Source organism: Amblyomma americanum, chromosome 1 (genome assembly GCF_052857255.1).
Source record: "Amblyomma americanum isolate KBUSLIRL-KWMA chromosome 1, ASM5285725v1, whole genome shotgun sequence".
NCBI lineage: Eukaryota > Metazoa > Arthropoda > Arachnida > Ixodida > Ixodidae > Amblyomma > Amblyomma americanum.
Window position 1 is genome coordinate 155,433,942 of NC_135497.1, and position 17,198 is coordinate 155,451,139.

At 49.0% G+C, this 17,198-nt stretch overlaps 1 protein-coding gene and 1 pseudogene across 1 annotated transcript; one reads left to right on the forward strand and one right to left on the reverse strand.

The window, feature by feature from the left end:
• Positions 1-1,019: 1,019 nt before the first annotated feature.
• Positions 1,020-16,550, forward strand: LOC144114353 (piwi-like protein 1). Its single transcript, XM_077648015.1, has 6 exons — positions 1,020-1,070; positions 3,951-4,796; positions 5,154-5,294; positions 9,032-9,604; positions 10,648-11,031; positions 16,018-16,550. Exons 1-6 carry the CDS (start codon positions 1,020-1,022, stop codon positions 16,468-16,470), a joined length of 2,448 nt encoding a protein of 815 aa, XP_077504141.1. The 3' UTR covers positions 16,471-16,550.
• LOC144116668 (U2 spliceosomal RNA) lies at positions 10,261-10,403 on the reverse strand (annotated as a pseudogene).
• Positions 16,551-17,198: the final 648 nt, after the last annotated feature.

The following is a 17,198-nucleotide window of genomic DNA, read 5'->3' on the forward strand; positions in this document are numbered from 1 at the left end:
CGTGTTCCAGCGTAGCCACAACAGTCTCACAGAATTCTCTGTAGAGCTCGTTGACTGTTGACCGCCCAATGCCAAAGACGTCAGCGACGCCTCTGTCCTCTGCGCACGAGCAGAGCTTGTACAAAGCGACTGCGACGCGTTTCTCTACGGGGATGGGCTCACGCATGTTTGTGACTTGTCGCTCAATTGCGGCAAACATCTACAAGATAGCGAAAACTTGTCTCCGACACGCGAAAAGATTGCCGGAAGTGTCGGCTACCTAAACCAGGCAGCGTGTCTTCAAACCACCGTTCATTACGGGGGTATGCCCACACTTGCCGCCGCACTGTGCGCCGAGACGAGGCCAGTGCTATAAGCTAGGCGTTATTCGCCAAGAGACGCCGCCTTATTTCACGCACCTTTCGCCTTGATAGCGCAAGGTCCACGGACGACGACAAAACCACACTCATTGCAAGCGCAATTTCAAATTTGCTCTCGTCGCCGCGTGGATCATCACTCATTTTGATGGAGACCGCCGAAAACACGGCACACCAGAAAAACGTGACCGCAAAAACAACGATCGCAGGGGCAAAACAACCAAAGGGAACAACCGAAGAACGAAGCTGAGCCTGAGCCAGACTGAGCGAGTAGGGCTCAGTGTGGCCAGCACTGTGATGTTATGCTCTGTACTTGGAAAGTCATGTCATTGTTGCAGTTAAAATTGCTTTGCTTTAACACAATACGGTTATAAAAGTAATTTGCTAAAAAAATGTGACATTTCTGTATTTACATCTGCAGTGAGGTTTGCAATTTTAATAACGCTTTTCGCCGATGAGGGCACTAAAAACTTCTTGCGAAGGTCGTTCCGCGACCGTGTAGCACGGACGAACTCCCTTGAAGTATAGTGCTCCTTTGGGAGCGTAAAGGAGCATTAGTTCAAAGTGCCTTTAGAGTGCCCGTGTGACAGGGGTATTAGAGGCACAATCATAGCGCAGCGAAAGCTCCAGCCAGTGTTGTTCACTGCTGTCACTCGATTGGCGATGGCTTTCTATAACCGGTACGAGTCTCTTAGGCCCAGCTGTGTGAGCCACGTGAGAGAGATTAACATTGCATTGTTCCGATAAGTCCCGTTTGAACACACGCACAACATTCCTACTGATGTGATTTCCGGCATGCAGTCTTGGAAAGCAGTTGTTTCAAGAATCCAGTGCCACTTGCAAGATGCACGCACAATGGCATCTCCACAACTGCCAGAAGTGCAAGTTTTGCTTGCTACCTCATCGAATTTGCCGTACCGCTAAGTATACAGAGACTCTTGGCAAGAACTTAACACCATGGCGCGCTAATATACACAGAAAGCATAGTGAGTCCCAAGCTGAACGTATATCCTGACTGGAAAAAGCTCTTGAAAATGTATATCCTGAAAAAGCTCTGCAATGCATCTAGTTAGCGTATCACAGGTCAGCAACGGCAGATGCAATTCGAAGGCACCTTGCAGAATTCCCACAGGATATTTCACCCAAGACTAACAGCAATTTGAAAAAAAGGGCTTTCTGAGTTACAACAGCGCTTTGCTTTTTTGAATGACATTGTCAGCGGTGCAGTGCATCACAATGCAGCTAAGACATGCTTACAAGAAGGCTGGTTAACTAATTCTCATTAGTTAATTTGTATTTCTAACTCTGACTATTAGGCTTCTTTTTTCCCAGAGGCTGGACGCAAATGATTTCTAATATCTCTAAACACTTCCACGCACATCTTCGTAAGAATTTGCGTATTTTTAGGTCAGCGGGCAACAACTAAGCTTTTCCAGTGATCAGCGAAACGTCGACGGCTTGCTATACAGCTACGGTGACAGTCGCGCAGTGCTGCAGGTATAAACTCGAGGTGACCTGTTGCCAGAGGTGACCGGCTGCAAAAGAGGACCACTTTTGCAAAAAACAAGTACTGTTACTGGATGTTATTGGGCTACTTTAAATCACGGAGTCAATTTATTTTTTTCAATAAAGATACCTCAAGGGCCCTTGGTGAGGTCTTTACATGAGGGGAGGGCCCAGGAGGCAGTGAGCGAAGGTTGTGGAGGCACAGAGGGTAGGTATATAGTCCTGGTTAGAAGAGTGGGGCGCTTAAGAGATTAGGAGATCACTTCCCATGGCGGTGGGGCAGGCCGCAAGGGTGGTGACTATGTGTCTAAGAGCGGCTACAGCCTTGTTGAGGTCGTCAATGCGGGAGACGAGAAGACTGACGACTTTGAGAATGTTCGCTACCATGGATTTCAGGCTGGTTATGCCTTGCGTTGGGCAGGAGATTTGTTGTTTGCATGATGCCAAACACTCCTTAAAGGCAGCACATTGCTGTTCGAGGCAATTACTTGATAAGGGTGGTTTGATGAAGTTAGCTTGGGTGGTACAAGGCAAGGGAAACGGCTAGGATGGTAAATGACTTGGTCAGCGACGGTACGGGCTTAGCAGGTGACTTAAGGAGCCCGCACTAGACCAAGGTGATCTTTCCAGTCCATGAATGCGGGATGGGATGGTGAGACCTCAGCTGCTGTCCGCTTGTTCCGCGGCGAAGGTGTTGGCTGTGATCGGTAAGGGGGTTGCGTTCAGGTGATTTGCACTGGAAATCTTTCGAGTCTAGCCCTAGTTACCGTATGAGGGAGGATGAGTGTCGGTGCCCCTTCCGATCTGTGTCCAGGGGCCGATGAGGCAGCCGATCACCTGAGTTGAGGTCCGACCGGAGATCTATGGAGTGGGGTAGGGTGAATTTGTGGGTTTTTGTGCATCAGAATGGCTTTCAGTTGCGAGGATACGGTCCAGCGTTCAGAGAAGATGAATACAGTGACCATAGGCCACCTGTATACTAACTCGGTCCGTTTGCTGTGGGACAGAGCAGCTTGCATTGAAAGGGGGTGGTCGCCTCCGCAGTGGCAGCACCACGGGGTGCAGGCATGAGGCTCTTGTTCATGGAGGGTGGCTGCACAACTGCAGCAGCGCCAGAAAGTTGTTCTGAGCTTTTTAATATGCGATGCCCACACTGTAGGCATTTTTCGCGTTTTGGAGCCTTAGTTCGATATGGTTAGCAGCCATATTGCTCGCACCTATTTGTAACAGTTCAAAAGAGCAGGAGCTTTTACATCTCCGCGTATCTGATGTAACGGTTGTACGGGTTGTTGCAGTATTCAAGATAACGTCGCTGATGCATACCTCAAGAGGAGTGTGATTTAAGACGTTAGCCTATCTTCGCTCATGAGTGTCGTGGACGGAAGTTGTGGACTAAAATTTTTAGCACGAACTTCAATAAGTTGTGTGGTAAATAAATGTATAAAAGCAAAGCAACAGTTCACAAGCAGTTAACATATATTCAATGAAATATAATTTAACGACAACACAAAAAACATTAAAATAGTTAAATAAAAACAATAATTAGAAGTTACAAAAATGAAATAGCAAAAGTTAACGAAAAAGACAACGAACGAATAACAAAAAGTGAAAAATAGAGGGAAAGTTGGTTTTTGAGGAAAAGAAATGACGAAGTAACTGTCTCACATATCTCGGTGGACACAAACCGCGTTGTAAGGGAAGTGATAAAGTAGGGAGTGAAATTAGAAAGGAAGCAAGAGGTGCCATGTGGAGATCTCCGGAATAATTTCTACCACCCGGGGATATTTTAACAAGCACCGACATCGCAAAGCACAGAGGCGCCATTTGCGTTTCGCCTTCACCAAAACGCGACCGCCCATGAGGGATCGAACCAGGGTACTCCGGCTCGACAATCGAGTGCCCTAAGCGCTCAGCCACCGCGGCGGGTGAAGAATGGAGGGAAGAAACAGAGGACAGGGGAAAGGTTTCGTAATTCCGCACTTAAGGAGACTGAAGTGCATTCGTGTAAAATTAAGTGTATGCGTAGTGTGAGCAGCGGCTTTGTGTGCAAAGCTCTCTCCCTCCCTCTCTCTGCGTGTTTTCGTGCAGCAGTTCCAGTTCGCACCGGCCGACACACCTGGCGACAGTGGCGACGGCGGCCGCCCAGTGGGCCGGCGTCACCGCGACGAGTTCGCCGTCGTCGAGACACGGCCTGCGCACATCGACAACAAGAGGGGCACTTCGGGCAGCCCCATCAACGTTGTGGCCAACTACATCCGGCTCATCTCCATGCCCCAGTTCTGCATCCACCAGTACCACGTGGAGTTCACGCCGACAGTGGAGTCTAGTCGCATGCGGCGCGCCCTGCTCGTGGACCACATGCACATGTTCAACAAGTGCCTCGTGTTCGACGGCATGTCTGACTTGAAGTCGCCCACGCGACTGCAGCAGGACATCACAGAAGTGTTCCCGCAGCGGCGCACCGACGGCATGATCATCTGCGTCCGCTTCAAATGGGTCCAGGAACTGGCCCCGACACACCCGGAGCTGCTGCGCCTGTTCAACACGCAGATGCGCCGCAACCTGGAGCGCCTGGACTTTGTGCAGATCAACCGGCACTTCTTCGATAGGTGCGCCGTGTCTAGAATTCCTCAGCACGGGCTCGAGCTGTGGCAGGGGCTCGTCACGGCCATTGGTCAGTACGACTCGGGTGTCATGTTGGTGACGGACACGCTGCACAAGGTGCTGCGTCGTGACAGCGTCTATGACCTCATGTCTCAGATCGAGCACGTCTCGAACTACAAGGATGAGTGCGTGAAACGGGTGGCGGGCTGCTTTGTCATGACGCCGTACAACAACAGGACCTACAGGGTGGACGACATCGACTGGGACAAGAACCCGGCCTGCACCTTTGAAACCAAGGAGGGACCCAAGACGTACGCCGACTACTATCGGGTATGTCGCATGTTATAGGTTCTGCACAAAGTGACGAAATAACTGGTGGCATCGTCACCATCACATCAGATAGTTCTTTCAATATACTATGCTAGGAGGGTCCATTCCGAAGTGGTCCCCGAATTTTTCCAAGTTTGTCTCTCTATCTGGCTCAGCCGCCTTTGAATCGCGTTTTCCTTCCTTTGATGTCGTCTTTCTGTGCCAAACCACTAGCTATCTATCATTCAGATCATTTCGTTGCCTCACAAACAGTTATCCATGTGTTTCAAAGCCCAGCGTATGTGAGAGATCGAGTGCTTAAAACTATAGCTGCAGGTACGACCGACCCCGTCTGTCTTTGGGCGATGCCATGTGCAGGACCACTACAAGAAGCACATCCGCGACATGTGCCAGCCGCTGCTGGTGGTCCGTCCCAAGGACAAGGATTTGCGCGCTGGCCGCACACAGAACATCTACCTGGTGCCGGGGCTGTGTTTCCTGACAGGACTCACTGACGAGGTGGGCAGGCAGTTCGAATGAAGTGCTGTTTGACCTTTTCTACGGCGGCCGCGGTTAATGGGCATAACTGCTGTGTTGGCGACTTGGCCGTTGACGTCCGCGCATCCAGGGGGTTTAAGAAGGAGGCGCAGAGGAAGGGGGTTATTGATACGCCGCTCGTTGAGCGTGAATACTTGAAAATACAACGCAGTGTGGTGGGGGGTGGTGGTGGTGAAAGCATTTATTTAAAAATTGCAGAGAGGTTGCAGCCGGGAGGTTTAAAGAGGAGGTGCGAAGGGATCAGGCCACTGATGCGCCGCTCAACGAGCGCGAATACTTGGAAATACAATGCAGTGCGTTGGGAGAGGATGAGGTGCAGCGGCACGGCACAAAAGGGCTCTCCAGTGACGATGCGGTGCGGAAAGGGGAAATTGTGTTAAGTTGAACAGCGCAACAGTTGCAGCTGTGTTCTCGTGTAAGGCGTCGCAAACCGAAATGTTTGTCAATTTGTCATTTGACAAACCTCATGGCACTTCTAATCTACCAGCCATAGTGCCAGGAACTCTAGACCAACAATTTCTATACGGCTCTTCGCCTTGCGTTTCTTCTTTTGTCAGCGTCAGCTGTTATAGCGGCAGCTTATATAGTTGTAGTTTTTTCATAAATCCTGGCATTGTACAGTGTCATCTACTACAGCGTCAGACTTAAGAGAAGAGCATAATTTAATTCAATTTGCTTGTTACATGCTTGCCACGGTTGGCAGATTGCAGAGTGGAATGAGTGAAATCCAGCTTTCCGTATAAGCGGAGAGGGGAGGGAAAATACGAGAGGGATGGTAGAGAAGGTGGGAGGTGATAGGTCACTAGGTCAAATCTCGCTCATTCTTATGACCACGGCTGCAGTCGGATACACCTCAAGAACGAAGCGGCTTTTCCTTGTCAAAGCACCTCCTTCCAGCCAACGGCGTCGGCCGATTCTCGTGACAGTGCAGTGAGCGGCGCAAAAGTGCAGTGTGGAGACTCTTCCTCTTTCGTCTACGACTCCTTGCATTGTGACACAAAAAATGTGAGAACCACCGGCAGACGCCAGTGGTCGCAAAGGGGTCCTTTGACGGGGGAAAACCGCTTTTTTCTTTTCTTATAAATTGACTATAGGCTATCGCTTATGATTGACAAAGTATATTCCAGGGCCAAATGCAGAGCTAAACGAAAGGAATAACAGCTTTCGCTGATTAACTGGTTAAGCTGGTCAGGGTAGCTCTGCTTAGTCAGCTTATATAGAATAAGTGCCACCTGTTGCTTACAGGATAAGAGGCAGGACAGCGCTCGGGACAACGGGAACATGGCTGTCGCAGTGCATTACTATCTGCCACTGCGTCATTCGCAACGTCGTTCATCGAATGCGCCGGTCTACTCTGCTGAAGTACCAGTCGTCCTGTTTGGAGTAGAGTACGTCTGCTGTGAATGCTATGCTACTTCACTCTCCGCGGTGGCCTTGTGGTTACAGCGCTTGGCTACTGAGCCCTAAGACCTGGGCTCATGACTGCGCGCTTCGATGGAAGCGAAGCGCAAAAGGTGCCCAGGTACTGTGCGATGTGAGCGGGCAATAAAGAATCCCTGGTGGTCGACATTAATGTGGAGCTTAAACTCCCTCAGTTTACAATTTACATTTTACTTCGTGTCATGGACGCTTGAGACCTTATTCCGAAGGCGTCCACGGAACGGGCAGGTCCACTTCAGTCCGCCGCGCCGATTGGTTCGAGCCCGAAAGGCGAGCGTGACGACTGCATGGTGACACCACAAGTATTCTTCTATGCTACGTCCTATTATCGTCATATTGCACCTAGTACTGCATCAATAATAGTCACTGCATCAAGAACGGAACACGCGGACGCTATTAGAACCTTAGGTGATCCAAATTATTCCGGGCTCTCTATTATGGCGTCGCTCATGGCTTGTGTTGCTGTGGGACATTAAACCCCATATACCGTACTGTACCGTTTTAGTCCGAAAACACTACTACAATGGGTTATCCTGGAGCAAGATCTTGCGCTGTTTGTGGTTTTGTGCCATCACTGCTGACGCTGCCGCCATCGTTTACAATCCTAGCGCGCACCGCTTGGCCAATGCTTTCACCCGTAGCGTGTCGCCAGCGCACACCGCCTGTCCGCTCACAGCGCGCGACAGCCATTAGGGCCGGAGTCACATGAGCAACCGCTCATGCCGTGCCGTGTCTTTTCTGCGGTTGCATTTGAGTGGCTAGAGTTTATGCAGTTCTCCTTTCCCACATTTATAGAATTTAGGCGAAAATTATCGGTCATTTTTATTCGCGCATGACAACAAAAAATTTGTTATTCTATTATATGCTTCGAGGCTATACTAGCGCAGCTTCTAGGGCGTTTTAATCTGCTCTAAATTTCTCCACTAGACGCCGGCTGATTTCGCCGCTAGGCCCCGGCTGTTTTGGTTGAACAGGCGAAGCCGTCTTAAGCTTCCTCGATGGCATTTCGACAGTGACAGAGGCAACAGTGTCGCTATCAGACCACGCTATAGTGACTCCTCAAATGCACAATCTGTCTCTAAGCTTGCAAAAGGTGTCAGTTTCGAGAGTACCTTTCCGCTGTAAACTACTACGAGCACTTCTCAGGCGTTATCTTCGACGGTGGGAAGCATTCGGAAGCATTCGGAGCGATTGCTTCGCTCCGATTGCTTAGCCCCGTCTCGCTCTAAAGTGCTCGTTCAAGCGTGCTACGCAGTATCCGTATCGACATAATACCTATGAAGCTTGCTTTCTTACGATACACGGCGTACTCGTGGGTGTGCTATGAGATATTCCTTCAGGCTTTTACGTGATCGGTACGCGTTAACCGAAATGTTTGCGATAAGCCACTACACTGTAAGCGGGCATCCAGATATGAGGCTGAATGGAAGCGGAGGCGGGGATTTCGTGCTCCAACATTTTAAGCGCACCTATTGCTTATGCGAGTATGCCTTGATCGGGCTTGGCGAGGTTTTGCTGCATTACAAAACTGGTGCTGCAAATGCTTAAGACTTATACTAAAAACCTGAATTTTATATTGAAAGGTTGGAAAGCAGAAATGGTGGTTTGTGGTTCTTCTTCTTATAATGTTTTTGGTTGAATTGATTTGAAGGTGCTGCAAACGTTTATGGAGCAATGGGCTCGGGGATCAGGGGGCATCAGCATCTTGTACCGTTCTTTGTAGGACCATAAAACGAGCGCATTTTTCGGAGCTTGGAAAAAAAATCCACCGAGCGCAGTTTAAGGCCTGCCAATATGAATTTACGCACTTTGTGGGCACTTAAAGAATGAGTACCCCGCACTGTGTAGTGGTCGCCAAGTGCACATGTGCTCCTACAAAGTCCCGTAAAGTGGTTTAGCATATAATGTGTGTACGGGCCCTCTGGTACCCGACCGGAAATCGTTGGCCGTCTTTGAACAGTTGAAGCTCCTCATACAAGTGCCACTGTCCGTAACCGCGGTGGTTGAGTGGTCACGGTGCTCGCCTGTTGTCCTGAAAGACGCGGGTTCGATCCTGGCCGAGGCGGTCGCATTTCGATGGAGGCGAATTTGTGGGGCCTCGCGTGCCGTGCATTGTCCATGCACGGTAAAGAACTCCAGGTGGTCGAAAGTATCCGAAGACCCTCCACTACGGCGTTCCTCATAGCGTGAGTTGATTTGGGCTGGTTATAGACCACAAATCACAGTCGCTGTCTAACGGGCCCATAATTCCCTCGCAGATGCGGGCCAACGTGACCGTGATGCGGGACCTGGCTCAGCACACACGCGTGGAGCCTTCCAAACGCTGGCGGAACCTGTTCGTGTTCATGGAGCGTATCAACAACAACGAGGCTATCCGCAACGATATGGACAGCTGGGGTGTCCGGTTCGACGACTCACTCGTCAGCATCAACGCCCGCGTGCTGCAGCCCGAGAAGGTGATGCAGGGCAGCAACACGTACCGCTACAGCGCGGCCACGGGCGACTTCTCGCGCGAGACGCGCGACCGGCCGCTGCACGTGGCCGTCGCCGTCGAGTCGTGGATCGTCCTCTGCCACCGGTGCGAGGAGGCCAACGTGACAGAGTTTGTGCGCACCCTGATGTCCGTGTGCCCGCCCATGGGTGTCAAGATCAGGCAACCACTCCTGGTGCTGCTGGACGACGACCGGCCCTCAGGCTTCGTGTATGCCCTGCGCCAGCTTGCCAGTGGGGGCAATATTGAGCTGGCTTTGATCGTGCTTCCCAACAGCCGCAAGGACCGCTACGACATCATCAAGAAGGAGGCCTGCGTCGACCTCGGCCTCCACACGCAGGTCAGCCGAGGCTATTGTTCTTTGTCGCCCGAAGTGGGGAGCGAGATCCAGTAAAAACTCTGTTTTTGTTTACTGTAAGATGACCATTGTACAGGGGCCTGTGGCTTCGTCAAGTGGACTTCATGACAGCTTTTTCTGCAGACCTCTGGCATCCTGTATATTTTATTCGATGCCAACAAGATTTATTATTATGATTATTATAGAGCACCGAGCCCAGCTTCCTTGAAACACAATTGCAATCAGTTGGAATGAGTGTTCCCTTTGTAAGGAAAATAGGGAAATAGTGTGGTGTGCTTTTTCAGGACTCAAATAATTTAGAATTAGCTCATTTCAGTTGTTCTTCGGTTAGTTTCATTTGTATAAATGGAGGCTCCAATGGGTCATAACTGGCGAGAACGCTGTGCGCAAAGAGAATAATCCCTTCGTTTCACGTGGTGGGCACCGAGTAATTCTCTGGTCAAGAGCATCACTGTCCAGTTGGTCGTGCTGTAATCTGTATTACTGTCAAGATTATCTGTCTGTCTGTTGCCAGGAAGAAAGAAAAGGAAAGTACACAGGCCTGCTCACTGGCTCAAGCCGAGCCACAATCGCTACCACGTGCAGATAGTAGGAGAGTTGAAAGATGGGATAGGAAGACAGGATAGTAAAGACGGGGTAAAGACAAGGCCGATCCCGGAGGTAGTGCAATACCGGGTCAACCGGTGGCGGGAGTGAAGGATCCTTCAAACTCTCCGCCACATTTCCAAAAATAAGTCCAATTGGACCCGTAACAGATACTCGACGGGGTCCGGACAAGGATACAAGATTAGCTGTTGCCTCTTTTTCCTGCTTACTATACTACACTACACTTACTACGCTTACGCCAAGAACGATGCGAGGGTTGTCTGGGTGTGAAAGTTGGTCGACGTGTATGTAAGTGTTAACGTAGCAAGGAGCTGTATGGTCAGATGAGGCAAGTAGACTGAGGAAAGCAAAGTCATGGCTAATGCAGTACAGTGCATAATGGTGACGATGGCCCTCATTGTTTTCGGTACACTTTCCAGGTTATCCTCACCCGCACCATCAGCAACCGCAAGAATGTGCGCTCCGTGGCCACCAAGGTGGCGGTGCAGCTGAACTGCAAGCTGGGCGGCGAGGCCTGGTGCCTGGAGATCCCGCTGGTCAGCACCATGGTTATCGGCTACGACACCTACCCGGACTCGAGCGCGCCCAATCGCTCTGCGGGTGCCTTCGTGGCCAGTATGAACAAGAGCCTGACACGCTGGTACCAGCGCGTCTCCTTCTACGACACCCACGAGGGGCTGGGCAAATCGCTCGCCACGCTGCTGCGCGACGCGCTGCGCAAGTACTCACAGTGCAACGACGGCGCCTCGCCCGACCGCATCATCTTCTTCCGCGACGGGGTGTCCGACGGACAGATCCCCCAGGTGGGCATTTCTGGTGGTACTCTGTTTACCTGCAGTTTTAATGCGATAGTGTCAGAGGCCTCGTTACCCAGAACACCCGACGTTGGCGTTGTGAGCAAAAAAATTCTCCGCCAACGTTGCCCCAGTGTTCGACTTCAGAGTGCTAGCTACGGGAGCTTCGTATTTGCAATGGTGTGCTCAGAAAACATGAGCAAGAGTAAATGCGAACGTTCGAGGATGTTTCCTTTCCAGAAACATCCTTTCTAAGACACAAGCAGCGCTGTCTACATCATGGATTTTGCACTATTATTGCAATTATAGACAGCTTCGCTATATCCTCTATATTTTCTCGTTATGTCAGATAATGAATGTTATAAACGTGTGCAGCACAACAGGACTAATCATTTGACACCAACCAGAACCACCTCCGACAGGCGGCCGCAATGGCCGCCTGAACACCCTCGGAATGTACGGTGTGGGGTGGGAATGTCGTTGGTGCGAATTTCGCATATATTTTCGGCTTCATCTCAATTAGCAGCTTTATCCTCTGGAACATGTCAAATCATTTGGCACCACATTGGACAATTTGCATCAAGCTGGTGGCCCCCAGAATTTATGAAAATGGCACCAATATACTAGCATGTATATAACGAGTCGAAAGTATAGGTATCTATTCAGGCGTTATGTACCCACTGTTGCTGTAATGTAGCGAGGTCACGTGGTAACTGTTTTGGTCAATTTGACCTTCATTGCAGACGGACGCTTGCTTGACAAACTTAAGTAAAGTCACGAGCATAACTGTGGCAGGTGGTGCCCGCAGAGCAACCCAGGAGGCAGGTGGGCCATCCAGGTCACGTGACCTTACAGTGGCGTCGCAACCTGCCTACCAGATAGGGAGCAAGCTGCCTACCATCACAGATGGCAGTTAATGGTTGGTCGCTCGAAAAGAGAAACCCGGGGGGGGGGGGCACAAGGGCGAAGGCACGTTTCTCATTGCTTAACCGCTGCACCACTGCACTAGGAGGGGTATGAGGAGTCCCATGGTTCTATTAATGTACAGAATGACCTTCTGCACATGTGGGAATCAACCTTTTATGCTGTCGCGTCATATCGTTAAGGCAGAGCCTAAATGTTCTCAAAATTTGTACTGTGACCATTCAACTGTACTGTTATTTCTTGGCTTTACGAATGCTCATTCTTTCTAGTTTTTCACAACCTTCCTGGACCATTCGAGCTCTGCAGTATTATTTGAATAAAATCCAATAATGTAGGTGCATGTTGATTGTAATGCAGTTTGGTAGTGCAGGCATTTTGCACTGTTACGGTAGTTGTGGCGAACATACGAAATTTCCGGAGCCCTTCAGTACGGTGTCCCTCATAGCCAAAGTCCCTTTGTGACATTAAACCCATATAATCCATAAACCATAAACATCCAAATACAAGCGAATCAGATTTACAGGTAAGCTGCTTAGCTAAATTGTAATCGCTTGCTACGTAACTATTGTGGTTATTAAGATAGTCGCAATAAGAGATATGTAGCTGGCCGAGGCTAATGCCATCCCCTCAAAAGGTTCAAATAGAGTTTCTGTCGACTTTCAGTAGAAATACATCGAGAGTCTATTACTGTCAGCAGGAGTTCTTGGCAGGGGATGTCAGTTCTCAAGAGTTTCCAACATTACTGGTCGAGAGGCATGCCCACCTTTCTCTTTGCGGCTTATGGAAAAAAGGAATTTCGAAGACGTGATTATGGCCTGGTATATGGCACCGTATGACCTCGAAAACTGCGTGGCTTGTATGGTGCAGGCGTCGCGTCATCTTATCTCTCCCACCTGGACGGACCATTGAAGGTCGTAGAAAGAATTTGTCTAACCGTCTTTCTAGATAATAACATGGTGTACCTGTTTCGTGGCGTTCGTCACCACTGGTAATAAATACATGGGCGCGAGGATTCATTACATCTGGGCCAGCATTTTGCGGGTGCTAAAACGTCCTGGCGAGACAGACTTTGTCATTTTGGCCCTGTCATACTGCAAGGTATTGATAAGTGTTTGCTATAGCGTGTTTCGTAGCTGGGAAGAAAAAACATTTTAGAGCGGTCAGTTGGAGTGATGCAGAGGAAATATGACAGCATTCTTCTTGACCTAACCATTCTATTGCAGTTTTCATTTTATTCTAATTATATTTCTATTCCAATTCTGAGTCCATTGTCTTCCACTACCCAGGCTACTCCAGTTGTTTTCTATTCAAAATCTGAGATTGTGGCAATTCATCATACCACTACCGGAGCAGTGCGGTAGTGGTTATGCAATATCCCTTACAAAAATGGTCTATAGATAGTCTATAAACTTGTTATAGACTCTATTGCCTTCCTATATATATTTCTTTGTCTATTCATAGTCTATAGACTGTCTACAGACAAAAGTCAACTAAAAGTGTATTGCTATAAATTTATAGAATGTGTATAGATTGCCTATAGGATTAGTATTGCCTACAGACTTTTCTCTAGCATTTGTCCATAGACAGTCTACAGACATTATAGACAGAAGTCTAAAGACAATGTATTGACTGTCTAAAGAAAGTTTTGTAAGGGATACCTCTGCACAGGAAGGTGTCCATTTCAAACAGAGCCACCGGTGGGCCTCTGAAAACCATGTTGTTTTTCCTGAGCTGTGCGAGAAGGAATGGATCCAGGAAGCTTCAATTTCGCACACATCGTTCCTTGGGAGGCTATATATTCTGAGCATGGGCCTGCTCCTCATCCTCATTCATCGACCCACGTCTTGCTTCTCTCCCCTTCAAGAGGACAGTTGACAGGTGGAGGGTGAAGAGAGGGAAGTCCCTTTATGACGGGTGCTTCACGTAGACATTGCTGGCGAGTTTTCGCCTTTATGGTCCATTTAATGCTGTCACATCAAAAAAATTGGAGAGGACGCTTAAACTTCGCATTAACGATACAATGCGATAGCGGAGTGGGTTAGGTTTTCCATGCTCAGCAGTTTGACACCTTTTAACGTATTTTTCTTTTTTCTCAACTGTTTCAGTTTATTATTTGATCAATTACCCCCTAAATTGTCTTAAATAGCATCGTCAATCATTGACTTATCCTTCTGAGAGTTCTGACATCTTTGAACACCGCTTTTTACGTTTTTTCTTTTCTTTAATATGTCAGTTTTTCAAATAAATCCAATTTTTTCCTTAACTCGTCATAGCCCATCCCACACCAATGAATCCTCAATCACTAGAACCACAGATTAGCATGAGAGGATTTTTTACGCAGCCCCGATTATAAAACGCCGGTTTGAATTCCTGCCGCGAGCTAGACTCGGACTTAGTAAGTTTATACTGCGCGAAACGCTGAATCATTAGAGACAATCCGGAACATTCTGCGGAAAACGCTTGGCATGGTAAGGTTTGTTTTACGCAACCTTCATTATTTCCGACACGAGGGGCCGAATACGATGACGGCTTTTCGACCGAACGAGATGTATACTTAATCGCCTAAAAACGTTTGGCACTGAGGTTATCAAAGCTGCATGAAAGCTGCGAGATATGGTGTAGTGGAGGGCAGGGGTATAATATAGACCTCCGGTGGCTAATTAATTTTTACAAGCTGTTCTTTAACTTCCATTTACATTGCCGACTACGTGGGTATTTTTACATTTAGTGTCCGCTGGAGATGATGTGGCCTCCATGTTGGAAGTTTGATCCCGCAGGAAACTGCAGTAGTGGACCACGCTTAACTTTTTGCCGATTCGTTGTAGTGATTACAGAAAGCTTTTATTCCACAGGTAAACTTAGATTTTCTTCTACGAACGGTAACTTTTTATCGCAAGGCAGGCTGAATTTTGGAGTAATAAAATAGGATTAGGAATCAAGATACGGGAGCTCTGAGCATCTGACATGTACGTACGCACTGATTTGATTTCCGGGAGTTCCGAATAGCATGAGAAAATGTTCGGATATTGGAAACTTTGCAGATGGCACCTGCGTGAGTGGTCGGTTTTCCATGAGGATGTCATCATGGCTAGAAAGTATATGACAGGCATGCACGTCTTGCTCTGGACCAGGCTCGCGGCAATACAGTGCGGTAATCGAAAGATTTAGTATAATGCTTTTTGGTGGTTTCCACATGAGGTGACAGGGGCTGTATGATGATGTGCAACATGAAAATTCGATGTTGGAAGCCCGAGCAAGTGGCGATAAGCAAATTAGACTTGCGCGTGGGCTTCCACCACATTCCATCAATACGTATACACCAACACGGCTGCCACTGGGGCTTGGGTGAAAGCTCCTGGTGAAGCTCCTGGTTACTATATGCCGCTACCTGGAGTACCTGCGCAGTTGGCCCCGGCTCGCTTTTTCTCATTAATGCGTAAGCATTGCTTGGTATTTTTCGCGGTTTCGTGTCATTACGATTTTGTCATCGCGACAACTTTCGAACGAATTGAGTTATAAGAAAAACAATGTTTGCATTAGATTCAACATCAGAAAATCTCACAGGGGAAATCATGAGGTGCATATGGGGTAATTTATTAGAGCCCAAAATGTCCCGAAAGTGGGCGGGGCCAGAGCAAAAGTGGCGCAAAATTTGAAAACGCAAGTATACGGAGCTAAAGCGTGCCGCCTAATCTGAAAAAACCGGAAGTGTAGACGGAGCGAAGCGTGGTGCCGTATTTAAAGACAAAGCATGGCACCAAGTTATTAACTCAAAATGGGCAATGATGGAACTTAATTTAAGCACAGAGGGGCGAGGAGTCGTCAGTGCTTACGCATTCCTCCAATGCGGGTGCCGCAGTGATCTCATAATTTTTTTTAACTGTGTTATAAATTGGTCTCATAATTCTCCGTTTTCAACTTATGTCACCTCTCTGCTTTTGAGCCACCAATCATCCAATCACTTTTCGGTAACTTCCAATGCCCTTTGCTGTCAGCAGAAAAGCACTGGCAGGTGATGCTGGTGGCGGCAGCGGGCGCGACTGAAGCATGTGTCGGGTGTGCGCGGCGCAGGTGAAGGTGTGGGAGATCGATGAGATCCTGGCCTCACTGCAAGCGCTCTTCCCTGGCGTGGAGCACAAGCTGGGCTTCGTGGTGGTGACCAAGCGCATCTCGACGCGCTTCTTCGTGTCGGGTCGTGAGCACGTGACCAACCCGCCGCCGGGCACCGTGGTCGACAGCGAGGTGACACGCCCCGAGCGCTACGACTTCTTCCTGGTGTCGCAGAGCGTGCGCCAGGGGACCGTGGCCCCGACCCAATATAATGTCATCTACGACACGACGGGCCTCAAGCCGGACCACATGCAGCGCCTGGCCTACAAGCTGACCCACTTGTACTTCAACTGGCCGGGCACCATCCGCGTGCCGGCCCCGTGCCAGTACGCCCACAAGCTGGTCTTCCTCGCCGGCCAGTCGCTGCACGCGGAGCACAACCCGCGCCTCTTCTCTAGCCTCTTTTACCTCTAAGCTGCTGGCGTTCGGGGTTTGTCAACTTTGGCTGGTGTGAGGAAGGTGGGAGAAGGCTTCAGGCCTTCTTGATGGATGCTTGATTTGTTTCACGTTTTCTTTCTTGATATATTTTTGTTTGTGCCCATGGGATGTTTTTCTATAATAAACAGATACTGGTTCAAGACTAGCGGTTGTCATTCTTCCGTGATTTTGTTGAGCTAAATGTCATGTGCTGCCCATGCATATGCCCATCAAGGTTTCACAGCAGGCATTTTTCTATTGTTATTGGGGTATTTCGGGTTTTTCCAGAGCATGAATCTTTTTATGGAGTTATGAATCTCTGTATGTTATGAGAGAGAGAAAGACAAACGGAAAGGCAGGGAGGTTAACTAGGCAGCGCCTGGTATGCTACCCTACACGTGGGAAGGGGAACGGAGGGAGAGATAGAAAGGGGAGAGAACAAACGGAGATGATCACTTTTCCACATGTCTGTTGGCCATTACTTACAGGGTACACAGGGCACACACTGATAGTTCAGAACCTTGTACTCAGTCCTGAGTCCTTCCAGAACTTGAAAAGTGCCTTCAAAGCTCTCCTCTGCGATGAAAGCTTACTCCAAGGACCCAGACTCTTGGCTTCAGTAAGGGGCCAAGGATCTAAACGGCAGAGTGTTGCAGCCAGGAGTGCACACTCACGCTGAAACCGAGGGCAGTTACAAAGAAGGTGTTCCATAGTTTCGTCGCACC

Excerpts from the sequence above, each read along its gene's own strand:
- LOC144114353 (XM_077648015.1), top strand. The coding sequence starts at position 1,020 with ATGGCTTTCTATAACCGGTACGAGTCTCTTAGGCCCAGCTGTGTGAGC. Across the intron at positions 1,071-3,950 it reads GGCCCAGCTGTGTGAGCCAC|CAGTTCCAGTTCGCACCGGC; the intron begins GTGAGAGAGATT and ends GTTTTCGTGCAG. Across the intron at positions 5,295-9,031 it reads TGACAGGACTCACTGACGAG|ATGCGGGCCAACGTGACCGT; the intron begins GTGGGCAGGCAG and ends ATTCCCTCGCAG.